At 46.5% G+C, this 15,000-nt stretch overlaps 1 protein-coding gene across 1 annotated transcript in view; it reads right to left on the bottom strand.

The window, feature by feature from the left end:
* Nucleotides 1-15,000, bottom strand: part of LOC310791192 (A disintegrin and metalloproteinase with thrombospondin motifs 7-like) — a gene marked incomplete at both ends in the record, with an annotated part of 116,096 nt that overhangs the window by 21,727 nt on the left and 79,369 nt on the right. The window contains 7 exons of the mRNA XM_083652876.1: nt 212-374; nt 3,237-3,383; nt 4,602-4,775; nt 5,368-5,520; nt 7,440-9,323; nt 10,198-10,411; nt 13,976-14,102. Coding sequence (XP_083509002.1) covers nt 212-374; nt 3,237-3,383; nt 4,602-4,775; nt 5,368-5,520; nt 7,440-9,323; nt 10,198-10,411; nt 13,976-14,102 — 2,862 coding nt within the window. The remainder of the gene's footprint in view (nt 1-211; nt 375-3,236; nt 3,384-4,601; nt 4,776-5,367; nt 5,521-7,439; nt 9,324-10,197; nt 10,412-13,975; nt 14,103-15,000) is intronic.

The raw sequence follows: 15,000 nt of genomic DNA, 5'->3' as shown, positions 1-15,000 counted from the left end.
TGGTCGCGTCCGTTGATATGCTACACGTGTGATTTTCAGATCTGTTCAGTGGTTCCACCACACAATGGCAGTGAATGGAGAGAGAAAGAAAACAACAATTCTCCAATCGTCTCTATCAGACCAACAGACATCATGTCCAGAAAGCTACAGAGCCCAAGGTACTAACAGTACTACCAAAGTTCAACCTCACTTTAACTGGCTTTTTACTCACCAGAGGGGGCGCTCTCGCACTCGTGTGAGTTGCACTTCTGGGTGTTCTCGGGCTGCGGCTCGTGGTCACACTGAGCTCGATCCAGTTCTTCCTCTGTCTCGGCCTTTGTGTTGACACACTTGATGAGCCGGCGCTGCACTCCTCCACCGCAGGAAGCCGAACACTGCAGGGAGAACAGACTGGGTGAGGACTGAACACTGCAGGGAGAACAGACTGGGTGAGGACTGAACACTGCAGGGAGAATAGACTGGGTGAGGACTGAACACTGCAGGGAGAATAGACTGTGTGAGGACTGAACACTGCAGGGAGAATAGACTGGGTGAGGACTGAACACTGCAGGGAGAACAGACTGGGTGAGGACTGAACACTGCAGGGAGAACAGACTGTGTGAGGACTGAACACTGCAGGGAGAACAGACTGTGTGAGGACTGAACACTGCAGGGAGAACAGACTGTGTGAGGACTGAACACTGCAGGGAGAACAGACTGTGTGAGGACTGAACACTGCAGGGAGAACAGACTGTGTGAGGACTGAACACTGCAGGGAGAACAGACTGTGTGAGGACTGAACACTGCAGGGAGAATAGACTGTGTGAGGACTGAACACTGCAGGGAGAACAGACTGTGTGAGGACTGAACACTGCAGGGAGAACAGACTGTGTGAGGACTGAACACTGCAGGGAGAATAGACTGTGTGAGGACTGAACACTGCAGGGAGAACAGACTGTGTGAGGACTGAACACTGCAGGGAGAATAGACTGGGTAAGGACTGAACACTGCAGGGAGAACAGACTGTGTGAGGACTGAACACTGCAGGGAGAACAGACTGGGTGAGGACTGAACACTGCAGGGAGAATAGACTGTGTGAGGACTGAACACTGCAGGGAGAACAGACTGTGTGAGGACTGAACACTGCAGGGAGAATAGACTGTGTAAGGACTGAACACTGCAGGGAGAACAGACTGTGTGAGGACTGAACACTGCAGGGAGAATAGACTGTGTGAGGACTGAACACTGCAGGGAGAATAGACTGGGTAAGGACTGAACACTGCAGGGAGAATAGACTGGGTAAGGACTGAACACTGCAGGGAGAATAGACTGGGTGAGGACTGAACACTGCAGGGAGAATAGACTGGGTGAGGACTGAACACTGCAGGGAGAACAGACTGTGTGAGGACTGAACACTGCAGGGAGAACAGACTGTGTGAGGACTGAACACTGCAGGGAGAACAGACTGTGTGAGGACTGAACACTGCAGGGAGAACAGACTGTGTGAGGACTGAACACTGCAGGGAGAACAGACTGTGTGAGGACTGAACACTGCAGGGAGAACAGACTGTGTGAGGACTGAACACTGCAGGGAGAATAGACTGTGTGAGGACTGAACACTGCAGGGAGAATAGACTGTGTGAGGACTGAACACTGCAGGGAGAATAGACTGTGTGAGGACTGAACACTGCAGGGAGAACAGACTGTGTGAGGACTGAACACTGCAGGGAGAATAGACTGTGTGAGGACTGAACACTGCAGGGAGAACAGACTGTGTGAGGACTGAACACTGCAGGGAGAACAGACTGGGTGAGGACTGAACACTGCAGGGAGAACAGACTGGGTGAGGACTGAACACTGCAGGGAGAACAGACTGTGTGAGGACTGAACACTGCAGGGAGAATAGACTGTGTGAGGACTGAACACTGCAGGGAGAATAGACTGTGTGAGGACTGAACACTGCAGGGAGAATAGACTGTGTGAGGACTGAACACTGCAGGGAGAATAGACTGGGTAAGGACTGAACACTGCAGGGAGAATAGACTGTGTGAGGACTGAACACTGCAGGGAGAATAGACTGGGTGAGGACTGAACACTGCAGGGAGAATAGACTGTGTGAGGACTGAACACTGCAGGGAGAATAGACTGGGTGAGGACTGAACACTGCAGGGAGAATAGACTGTGTGAGGACTGAACACTGCAGGGAGAATAGACTGTGTGAGGACTGAACACTGCAGGGAGAATAGACTGTGTGAGGACTGAACACTGCAGGGAGAATAGACTGTGTGAGGACTGAACACTGCAGGGAGAATAGACTGTGTGAGGACTGAACACTGCAGGGAGAATAGACTGTGTGAGGACTGAACACTGCAGGGAGAATAGACTGTGTGAGGACTGAACACTGCAGGGAGAATAGACTGTGTGAGGACTGAACACTGCAGGGAGAATAGACTGGGTAAGGACTGAACACTGCAGGGAGAATAGACTGGGTAAGGACTGAACACTGCAGGGAGAATAGACTGGGTAAGGACTGAACACTGCAGGGAGAATAGACTGTGTGAGGACTGAACACTGCAGGGAGAATAGACTGGGTGAGGACTGAACACTGCAGGGAGAATAGACTAGTAAAAGAAATAGTAAAAAAAAAAAAAAAAAAAAAGTAGACCAATGAATAAATCAATCACAAAAGAATGTAAAGAAGAATAAGCCAAATGATGATCAAATGTGATTGCCTGTAAAAGTTCACCATCTTTGGAGCACATGGCAAATGAAACGCTGAAAGGACAGATAATTATCTTGCTTTTGAAAAGCTCCATATGAGATATTGAAATACGAGGGACGAGGCACAATGGAGTAAATGTCACCAGCTGCCACACAGCATCCAAAGGGAGGAATAGGCCACGGATATTTTAGAAAATGGATAATTAAAAAAATATATTTATTTATTTTTTTCATTACAAATATGAGGTCAGGGTTTAGAACTGCTTACCTATTTTGAAATGAAAGAAATCAGATGCACTGATGCCGACCTGTAACATTACGTTGGCCCGTGCAGGATTGAGGTCATGATTGTAACATATGGGGGTGGGTGAAATTCAACAGGTGCCTTTACTAACTTTGTGAATTGTTTGAGTTGTTTGTAATGTGCAGTGGGAACACTTGTGTATATATTGTATTTTTTATATTTTTTTATGTTTTGTATGCGTGTGTGTGTTGTGCATGTGCGTGCGTGTGTGTGTGTTTGCAATATATTGTACCTGTTCCCAAGACCCAGTTAGCCATTGTACACAAGGTTGACTGTTGCAGGACTGTATGTTGCCGGGCAGAAGGTCCTGGTCACATCGATCCTCCTCTGGACAGGTGACCATCCGCTGCTGCTCCCCTCCTCCACACACCTCAGAGCACTGAGGGGCGCGCACACACACACACGCACGCACACGCACACACACACACACAGACACACAGACACACGCACGCATGCACGCACGCACGCGCACGCACGCACGCACGCATGCACGCACGCGCACACACGCACACGCACACACGCACGCACACACACACACACACACACAGCCTTCAATTGCATGCTTGTTATTGTTGTGTACTTTCAGGCGTTGTACTGTAGGGGTGGAAAATAAATTGGTAAGCAATAAAAGATTTCTATAGGTGTGATTCAGACTTAATAAAAGTGCTGTTCAGTGGATTGTGGACAGCAGGGGGCTCTTCTAGGCCGGCCCTCCTGGGTCTGGCAAAAAATAAGTGGCAGATGATTGGATGAACCATCTGTCTATCACGTCTCTCACAGACTTGCTTCTCACCGTCGGATTCGACCCAATAGATTTGGAGGGTGGCAATATGGATTTGTTGTGTGATCGTGATCTCATGATCTTTCACGAAATCAGCTGCATCGCAAGGTTACCCCCCCCCCCCCCCTACCCTCCTTCCTTGGTTTCAGGTAAGGCTCTTTCACACCGGCCTTGAAAGCCGAAAAATGCACGGAAAATAGGATTTGCGCCTCCGATGTGAAAGTCGTGAACGCGCGTTGGTGGATAATTGTTTTACGCCTTTTGTCCCGCCACGGTAGGTAGTAACAGCGCCGGGTTACCTGGCAACCCGCCTCCATTTGAAAGCGTTGTCGCAGCGAGCCGGAAAAGGAGCGAATGGTCAGCTCATTCATAAAAAAATTACAGGGGAAATCACCTCATGTAGCAAAAAATGCACGAGTGAAAGTAAAAAAAGTAGCCTATACAATCATGACTGCAGGGACGCCAGGAGGAATGCTCCGTGCGGTTAGGCTTTATGCTTAAACGATGTTGACATTAGTAGGTAAAATTAACGGATATAATAATAAGCTTCAGAGGGCTATAGCTGTCTGTGGTGAGTTGGTCTGAGGAGCAGATGCATGCGTTTTGATATTAAGGCGAGTCCGCCCACCATGCGAGTGGTGCTCGCCTTTCAATCCGGGAGCAGGGGATTTCACCTGAAAGTACACTGCAGCACGGGAATGTGGCCATGCTGCTTGGCTCTGCGTGAAAGCAATTTCTGTGGCGAGGCTGCAGGCTTTGCAGGACTCCTAAACTGCTTTTTTGCCGCGATCTGTGTGTGAAAGAGCCTGTACTCACTTGTCCCCAGGAGGAGGTGTACCAGTCCAGACATGGCTGAAGGTTACAGGTCATCCGGGTCCGGGGCCTGGGGGAGATGGCCTGGCAGTGGAACGGTCGGAGCAGCCTCTGGTCCCGCAGGTCAGAACACTGGACCTCTCGTAGGGTCACACCACTTCCACAGTTGTTGGAGCACTGGTATAACACAAAGCATGATCCATCATTCAGACAGTACGAGGTTTTGGAAGCTTGGCTTTACATCACTGATGTCATGATTTGAGATTCATCGTGATCTATTCCTGACGGAGGACGGTCAAAGACTTTTGATCTGTTTAGAAACTATGAATTTGTCACTGCCCAATATATCGGGAGGGAGAGGAAGAAGGGAGGAATGGTTATTTATTTTGAATTCTGAACGTGATATATTGGAGACTACGATAGGCTACTGAACTTCATTGTTTGTATTGAAATCTGAAAAGTGAATTGTCGATGCATTCTGTGCATTTAGCATTGCAACTTTTGTGCGATAACTTTGTTGAGTCCGACACTATTACAAATTCATTCAAATCAAAATGTTATTTCAATTAATTTCTCATCGTTATTTAGTTTATTTCAATTTAATTTAAATAAAGCCTTTGTTCTCTGACAAATTCAGAGTCGGTCTGCCTGTCTTTCTATCGAGTATTGTATGACACCTCCCTTTTCAAGAACATTGTTCTTATCGTAGTAAAGCTAATTTTGAGCAACATAATAATAAGCGTCGTCATCTCAGACTAAGCAGTCTGACCTTAGACCACGCCCCCGTTTTCCAGGTGGAACAGGGGCGCAGGTAGCAGCGTCGGGCCGGCGCCGGTCTCTTGGCCGGGTCGCAGTCCGAGTCGCGGCCGGTGCTGCATGCCAACGTCCTCCAGATGGCACCCAGACCACAGCTGGTGGAGCACTGCCAACAAGGACAACACAGTCAGTCACACACTGTAGACTTTCAACGGCTCTAAGGTCATGTTCAGACTAGGAGGCCAAATCTGATTTGTGAACTCTAGGCCATGTTCAGACTAGGAGGCCAAATCTGATTTGTGAACTTTAGTGACCTATTAACGACTTTATCTAGATTGGTTTTATGAGTCTGGACGCTCCAAGTCTGATTTGTGTCACTTGTCCCAAACCACACATGGAGGTAGTTTCCAATCTGCTTTTGACTGATGTGACTTCAGTGCGGACGCGCAGATCCACCAAATCTGATTTGAACGTCACTCGCAACTCGTCATCAAATGCTTCTGCGCAGGAAAACCACGTCACCAACGTACGTATTTACTGACGCTCCACGTCGTTACCCTAGCAACCCATGCAGATAGGCTGTTTAGGTCTGGACACACAGATCCGACTTGAGAATCAGATTTGTGGCAGTGCGCGGACACACTCCCAAATCAGATTTGGGAAACCAATCAAGATAATGATGATTAATGACTTTATCAGCAAATCGGATTTGCCTGTAATGTGAACACGGCCTAATAAGTAGCATGCAAAACAGAGCTCAGCAATAACAATGCAGTGAATGCATTATGAAATTATATGAAATTATAAGATTCAAAGATTCATGTGTGTCAGAACCAGCCTTTAAGGGATGTCGAACTTTGGTAGTACTTTGAGTTGTGTAGTTTCCTGGACATGATGTAACCCCAAAATTGACAATTCTCTGTTATCTGGTCGTCTGATAGAGACCATTTTTTTCTGTCCATTCACTACTGTTGTTTGGCAAAACAAGTCTGAAAATGAGAGGCATTATGTACTGCCAGAGTCTGCTTTGTTCGCATTCAGTTATTTGCTAAAAGTGTAATTTTCAGACCTGTTTCGCGCCACACAAAGGCAGTGAATGGAGAGAGGGGCAAAAACTGTTCTCCAATCATCTCTACCCGAGCACAGATAACAGAAAATTTCACCAATTTTGGGGCCAGGACACATCCCAAGCAGTGTTGGGCAAGTTACTTTCAAAATGTAATATACTACATATTACTATAGTTACTTTCATTTGAAAGTAATAAGTTACATTACAATATTACTGTCTGTGTAGAGTAACTTGTTACTTATTACACTACTTTTGCATTACTTTCACCAAAACAACAGCAGCAGCAGAATGACATCGCCGCCCCGGCACCATCCCGAAAAATTATTTCAACCACCTTGAAGTCAGTGTAAACAATCCAAAATTCTAAATGTTATCCTTTTCCTTTGTTATTGTCATCTATAGTGGTTATTTGCATAAAAACACACAGTTTGAATAGGAAATGATTGCATCTTTTTTAAATATGTGCTTTGATTTAATAAAATGTAACTCAATTTGTAACTTGAGTTACTTGACAAAGAAACTGGTATAACATTACTGAAATCCTATAAGTAATAATTTATATTACTGAGTTACTGCTAAAAGTAATATATTACATGTAATATGTTACTTTTGTAATGAGTTACCCCCAACACTGATCCTAAGGGCCCACCAAAAGTTGAACATCCCTTAGATTTTATTTTACATGCAAATAAACTGTAATTCTGGATTGTATGTGGAGCACGACAGAAGCCCACGCAGAAGCAACATGTATGTCAAATATACATTTGAATTCTGGACACTTGAGTTTATTAACATTCAAGATTCGGCTCGAAAAAGCTCCTCTCAAAACACCGGGAGAATTGAGTTGAAGCGCTGCGAGGAGGACCTGCCCTTGAGACTAATGTCATGTCAGCGTAATAAAAGCAGACAGAGCCATTAATAATAGTGAGACACAAGCGAGCTCTGTTCCTCCCCCGCAGTATAAGTTCAACCAGGAGAATGTGTGGAATGCATGCAAACTAGGGGTTAGAACTCACTGCGCTCCAGTTGCTGCTGACCCAGTAGGCAGCTGTGGTGACGCGTGTGGAGGAGGAGGTCGGGGTTTGGACTGATGTTGGCACTGGCACGGGCCACAGAGTAGGAGGACGACTGGGCAAAGTGGGCACGACGGCGGGTTCTGGTGTGCGCGTGTTCGATGCCGGCGTCGTGCCGCGCCGCCGGGCAGTGGCAGCTGTGGAAGTGGTCGGGAGTCGGTGTGAAAGACGACCCTTATCTCTCAGCGTAGGGGAGGGGACGACGATTTCATTGTAGTCCAAATCGATCCAATCGTATCGCGTAGACGTCTCGACCGAGGTGGATTTCGTGGGTACCTGTCCAGTTGTAGCTGCCTGGGTTGTGATGGTGAACGATGGGGAAGGCCGAGTGCCTCCCTCCAGTTGCGTAGGAGGTAAGAAGTCTGTTCCAGTTATCGACGAGGCGTCATCATCAGAGGACTCTTGGCTTCCTGAGGTTGGCTGAGATAAAACGGGGGGAGTCGTGGACTCCTGAGAGGCGAGAAGCGAGGTCACACTGAGGTCTGGGTCAGTGACCCTTGAAGTGCCCTGACCGTGATCATTTGTGTCCACACCAAAATTAATTTGATCAGAGTCCAAATCGTCCAGTATCGGGGCAGTTGGAGATATCTCTGTTAAGTCTGATGGCAGACTGGTTGTCTGAGGTATTTCTGAGGTCCTTTCGTCCGGTTGGACTTGAGTGATCGGCTCGCGGGTCTCAGACTGGAATACAGTTTCATGAGAGGGAGAGCCCAACGGTGGTTCTGGACTCTCCACATGTCCTTGGGTGCCAGAGACGTCGGGTCTAATTGTACTTTTCCCACGGTGATTGTACAAATTATCGAGATCCTCAATCTCCTCAGAACCCACTGGTTTAGCAGGGGGGCCGTCTTTATTCGTTTGACTGACTGGAGCGATAGTATATTTTAGTGTGACGACGACATCCTCGGTATGATTGCCCCCCTCGATAAAATCTGTATAGCTATTTTCAGCTTCCTCTCCGTGTTGCGCCGATTCTGCATCCTGAGTTGGCTCTTTTGTAGTGAATTCCAGACTAGGGAATGTGCTATTGTTTTCAGGCCAACCGAGATTGTCGTGTCTCTCTTTCAGTGAAGACCTAGTTGCAGAAGATGGTGGTGAGGAAGTGGTGGAGACAGGCAGAAAATAGTCCTCGGAAAGGAAAACATCGGGATTTTCAGAATCAGATTTCTCTGTTGGTGGTTTTCCACTCTCCTCCTCCTCGTCATTGTCTAGATTCTTGTCCTGCTGTTCCTCAACGTTCAAAGCGTAGGCAGTAGTCTTAATAGGAACTGTAGAAATGGACGAGGTAGTTGTGGGAGCTCCTGTAGTTTCCCCGTTGATCTTTTCTATCACACTGTGGTTTGGCTTGGAGTCCTGTGAAGGATCAACTCCACTTTCCTCCCCTGTATCTTTTCCATTGGTCCCAGAGTCAAAGTCATACGACAAGTCTTCGTGGAAGTTGATGAAGTTATAGTCGTAGTAAAAATCGTCCACCTGAACGTTCTTCTGACGCGTGTTTTCATTGTGACCGTGGTGGGAGAAATCCGCCTCGATAATGTTATTCAGGTCGTTGTGATTCTTCGGCTGGGCCCTGGTGGTACTGTATTTGGGGAGGGGGTCGGCTTCGGGTATGGAGTTGATCTCGTTGGACACGTCTTTGCTGGGCCAGCCGCTTCCTGACCAGTCGCTGCTGCTGCCACCTCCAAAGATATCCACCACCTGTGGACAGTCCTGAATGGAGCATGACGTGACGGCGTTGGGCTTCTTTTGCGGGTCGCAGTCGACACCTGTGTGTCTGGAGCAGGTGACATCTCGGTGACGCACGCCACCTCCACATGTCAGTGAACACTGGGGAGACGAGAGAAAACATCACTGGTTAATATGTACAGTAGGAGCGGCTGCATGGACACTGTGATAAACTTATGAACAGAGGTTAAAATGTGCTTTATCCATCTATGAAAACGAACCATCCTCGTAAAATAAATCAAAACAATACAAGAAAATGGTGAAAGATAAAGAAGATAAGGATAGAGTGTCACCGCTCTGCAGTGAAGTAATGACATTTTGAACGCAATTAAATTCGTCATGATGGCAAAAACTAGGAAAGTAATGCCCAGGGTAAAAATATCTGGATTTATCCAGTCAGCATGAAAATTACTCCCAGATTTCTGGTTGGAAATTGTAACAACCACACACAAAACATGGTGAAACATAAAGAGAAAAGAAAAAAGAAAAGAAAATCATGCAAGACATTAAAGAGCAGGTTAAAAAAAATTATGAATTTAGATTTTGGGCTCAAGATTCCTATGAAAATACCCCCCCCCCCAAAAAAACAAACAAAAACAAAATTAATTCTAATTCTAATGCACATGCTCAATAAAAAGCCATCTGGGCAGATAACACTTATGACATCACTCACCCAGCCTGGCTGCTGTACAGCAGCTTTCTTTCTTTTTTGTTTTTGGCTCATTCACACTCAGCCAGCGGCCTGACTGGGTGAGTGATGTCATAAGTGTTATACGCCCAGATAATTTTTTTATTGAGCACGTGCCGCCAGCTGCTTTACAAAAACCAGTCGAATATTACAATAATATTACCTTATAGCCATTTTCCCTTGTGAGATGCAGTGAGAGAGAGAGATTCAGTATTATTTCATGCTAAAAAGGACTTTTTTTTAGGCCTGGGAGCTAACAATCCTCCCCTCCCAACGCATTAGACTCACCTCTGACCAGCCACCTGTGGTCCAGTCTGCCGGGCAGGGGATGTGTGTGTTGCAGGAGGACGTGGCCTCAGGTTTGGGCGTGTGTTTGCATTGGGTGGGCTGCATGGCTCTCTGCTCCTCCACACTCACTGCCTGGATGCAGATCACCGTCCTCTTCGCCAGGCCCGAGCTCCCACAGCTGGACGAGCATTTGTGCCACTCCCCCGCCCACCATCTACAGGACATGCAACACATACGTGTGTAAGAACAAGAGCGGTGTGTGTACATTTCTTTCTTCTTGGATATCCCTATATGTACTGTATATGCACCTTCACAATGTGTGAGTTATCCTTTCTTTTCCAAAAAAAAATTAATTTGGCCAGCTGTGGGCTATATGTAAGGGTTAATGTACGACGAGGTGTACATTATCACTTTTTAAGGGACGACGCGGAGGCGTGAACCGTCCGAGGCGAAGCCGAGGATGGTTTGCCTCCGCGAAGTCCCTTAAAAAGTGATAATGTACACCTCGAAGTGCATTAACCCGCTTATACCATGGTCACTTGCCAACAAAACAATAAGACCAGTCATTTATATTTCCATGTGTAATAAATAAAGCAATCTAAATGGCTAAATGTCTGTTATTCATACTGTAAATCAGTCTTCCACGAAATAAAATAGTCCCTCCCACCTCCACCACCCGCTCCGTTTTAAAGCCGACTCAAACGTTAACTTTATTACAGGAATGCAGGTTTAACGATGTTTTGCGTTCTACATTAAATGAAGACATTACCGTTTGGCAGCTTGCTTTATTTTGTATGATAGATACGTATTGGCCAAGTATATTAACATTTAAGAGCGAAGAGTTTCAGGAAGTGAGAGTGAGAGAGCAGCGCCCTGCGTGTGCTGCTGATGTGGTGAAATGCAGAGAGAGTTGTCTCTGTCTCTCTCTCTCTCTCTCTCTCTCTCTCTCTCTCTCTCTCTCTCTCTGTCTCTCTCTCTCTCTCTCTCTCTCTCTCTCTCTCTCTCTCTCTCTCTCTCTCTCTCTCTCTCTCTCTCTCTCTCTCTCTCTCTCTCTCTCTCTCTCTCTCTCTCTCTCTCTCTCCCGCTCGTGCACGAGCCGAGGGAAATCTTCTCTTTCTCGCCGAGAAGAGCCTGGTGACGCGAGGTTAAAAAATCTCCGAAACGAAAATCAAAATTGTAAATAAGAGTTATTTTTGATAAACTGAGCACACAGGGGTGATTTAAATACTTACTTTGACCGACTCAATTTTTTTCTCAAGTTCCAAAATTGTCATATTAACCCTTAACGGGGGTATAGAGCTCAAACTGCTCTCCTGATAACACTGATGAAACTATGGCGCATTGATATGAACGGTGAACAGACCATTTAGCTAGGTGTCCATTATCACTGTACAATATCACTTTTTAATGGACACCTTGCAGCCAATCAGAATCGAGTATTCACCCAGACCATGGTATAAGTGTGTATAAAGTACACTATGGTTATTTAGGGACCGTTCTTATTTGGGGAAGGGATACACTGGAGGAAAATAGGGGAGGGTCATGTTTTTAGAATTTAGGTTGAGGGAGGGTACGCAATTTCTTATGAGTCCAGAGGAGGGACATGCAAATTTGAAACGATCAACCCCTCATCGCATGTACAGGTACAGTTCTATGTCGCTCTCATTAGGAGCAACCAAGGTGGTGAAATCCTATAATAAGAATGCACAGTGTCTGTGAGTGAGTGATTGAGTGATTGAGTGAGTGAGTGAGTCAGCCAGCGAGCGAGTGAGTGAGTGAGTGAGTGAGTGATTGAGTGATTGAGTGATTGAGTGAGTGAGTGAGTCAGCCAGCGAGCGAGTGAGTGAGTGAGTGAGTGAGTGAGTGAGTGAGTGATTGAGTGAGTGAGTGATTGAGTGAGTGAGTGAGTGAGTGATTGAGTGAGTGAGTGAGTCCGCGAGTGAGTGAGTGATTGAGTGAGTGAGTGAGTGAGTGAGTCAGTGAGTGAGTGAGTGATTGAGTGAGTGATTGAGTGAGTGAGTGAGTGAGTGAGTGAGTGAGTGAGTGATTGAGTGAGTGAGTGAGTCAGCGAGTGAGTGAGTGATTGAGTGAGTGATTGAGTGAGTGAGTGATTGAGTGAGTGAGTGAGTGAGTCAGTGAGTGAGTGAGTGAGTGAGTGAGTGAGTGAGCGAGTGAGTGAGTGAGTGAGCGAGTGAGTGATGGCAGTGGTGGCCCAACGGTTAGAGAAGCGCGCTTGTGACCGGAAGGTCGTCAGTTCAATCCCCGGGACCGGCAGGATAAATCTGGGTGGGGAAAGTGAAAAGGCAGCGCTTGCCCCTCCCTCATTACCACCACTGAGGTGCCCTTGAGCAAGGCCCTTAACCCCAACCGCTCCAGTGGAGCTGCTCAGTGGCCAACAGATCAGACTGTGGTTGTACTGGTCAGCTTCCAGGTACGAATGTGTGTGTGAATGTGAACAGGGCGCTCCTGAAAAAGAGAGCATTGCTCTCAGTGAGACTCCCCCGTATATATAAATAAAAGTAAAAAAAAAAAAAAAAAAAAGGTCGTTGAGATACTGTATAGAGACACTGCGGAGCACGTCATCATTCAGAAACCACGTCCAAAACGGGGGAAAACACAAACCCCCCCCGATCCTGGCGTTCTCCTATGTTGCGTGCATGGTCGCGTGTTGCACAAAAAGATCATATATACGGATGTTGAACACTCCAACTTACTTCCTTGACAGCTAGATCCACATTTTTCTTCTGGCCAATTCTCAATGGCTTCCTTGTTTTGCTCAGGAGTACAAAAAACTTTAACTGGCGATTTTTTTTACATTTGTTGTCTGCACAACCCCACCACACAACAGCTTTTAGCTATCAGTAATTCAAGGAAAATGACGCTGGTGTGTGGAAGTGAATGGAGCGCTTTCCCCCGTGATGGGCGTGGCCTATTTCATGCAGTGTCTCTATGGGGGGGGGGGGGAGAGTTGGGGAAGGGCTTTGTATGTGATGACCAGGATGTTGTAGTTGATCCGTTAGGAGATGGGAAGCCAGTGGAGCTGCTTTAGGACTGCGGTGATATGATGCCAGGATTTGGTGTGAGTGAGAAGTTCTGGACCAGTCTATTGATGAGGCTGGTGTTGATGCCATGGAGGAGTGAGTTGCAGTAATGGTTGAGACGGGAGGAGATGAAGGCGTGGATGAGTGTTTCAACATGGATGAGTCGAGGGAGGACTGGGTCTTGGCGATATTGCGGAGGTGGTAGAACGAAGATTGGACGGATGTGGGGCTCGAGGGAAAGGGGTGGAGTGGAGTCAAGGATCACGGATCGCTTTGTGCAATTTTAATTGGATTTTTAAGAGTGCAAGGAGAAGTGGAAAAAACATATCTCAGTTAACTTTGTGTTCTTCAAGTTCTTCTTGCTTGTACGAAAACACTGAACCATGACTCCAGTATGAATGTAGGTAACCTTGGCTTTCGGTGAAAAGTTCCTTCTACGTCAAAACTGAAACGCTGAAAGGAATCTACAGCTAGACTTCTTGCATGCTTGTTAGATAATGTGTCTCCAGTTCAATGGGGTGAACTTGTATCTTCATGTTTGTGTGTGTGTGTGTGTGTGTGTGTGTGCGTGCGTGCGTGCGTGCGTGTGTGTGTGTGTGCGTGCGTGCGTGCGTGCGTGCGTGCGTGCGTGCGTGCGTGTGTGCGTGCGTGCGTGTGTGTGTGTGTGTGTGTGTGCTGGTGGGCGGGTGCGTCAGATGTCACTCTGTGAGTAAATCTTGTCCAGGGGGTGAACTCACATAGCTGGACACAGCTCCTTGTTACAGCTGGCCTGCTTATCGTCGGGTCTGCTCGAGGGGTCACAGAAGTGCTCCTCCACGATGCCAGACGTCCTCTCCACGCAGTGGACCATCTGACGCTGAACACCTGGGCCAGAGAGGGAACAGCTGTTTGAAATGTGCCTTTACACAGACACACACACACACACACACACACACACACACGGACGGACGCACACACACACACACACACACACACACACACACACACACACACACACACACACACACACACAACAACTATGTACAGTAGGCTAGAGATGAAACCATATGAACATTTCATATCACGATTATAGTGACCAAAATGATCGCGGTTAACAGTGTTTGTTAAAACACACTTTGTTAAAATGTGCTGAAAATGTTCAAAAAGTACTAATAAACTCGCAAAAATCATTTCACCAAGTTTAAATTGAAAACCAAAAAGGATTGATACACTCACTGAAATCATTTCTCCAGGGCTGCACGTTTGCATCTGGGAGACGGTTGCCAACTTTGGTTGATGATGGACAGTATTTATTTACCATGTTTTTCAAAGCACTGTAATCACGGTAACACTTGGACAATTTGAAACGGTACGGTTATCGTAAGGAATTCTATCACGGTTATCATTAAAACCGGTTAGTTTCATCCCTACAGTAGGCTACTCATTACCGATTTAACTCAAATGTCAGAAAGAAAGAAGGAAAGAACGAAAGAAAGAAAGAAAGAAAGAAAGAAAGAAAGAAAGAAAGAAAGAAAGAAAGAAAGAAAGAAAGAAAGAAAGAAAGAAAGAAAAAGAAAGAAAAAGAAAATTACCGTAAATTCCGGACTATAAGCCGCACCGGTGTATAAGCCGCACCTGCAAAGTTGACTGTTTTTTACATATATAAGCCGCACCGGACTATAAGCCGCGCGGGTGTTTTAATGGTATTTTTTTTTTTTTTTTTTTGTGTTTTAATGTTTAATTACCATATGTAAGGGTTCATGCACAGAGGGGATTGTCGGGA

Source organism: Poromitra crassiceps (genome assembly GCF_964638095.1).
Source record: "Poromitra crassiceps genome assembly, chromosome: 16".
Taxonomy (NCBI): Eukaryota; Metazoa; Chordata; class Actinopteri; order Beryciformes; family Melamphaidae; genus Poromitra; species Poromitra crassiceps.
The sequence above is the reverse complement of the archived record's forward strand: the minus strand, read 5'-3'. Positions and strand labels throughout refer to the sequence as shown.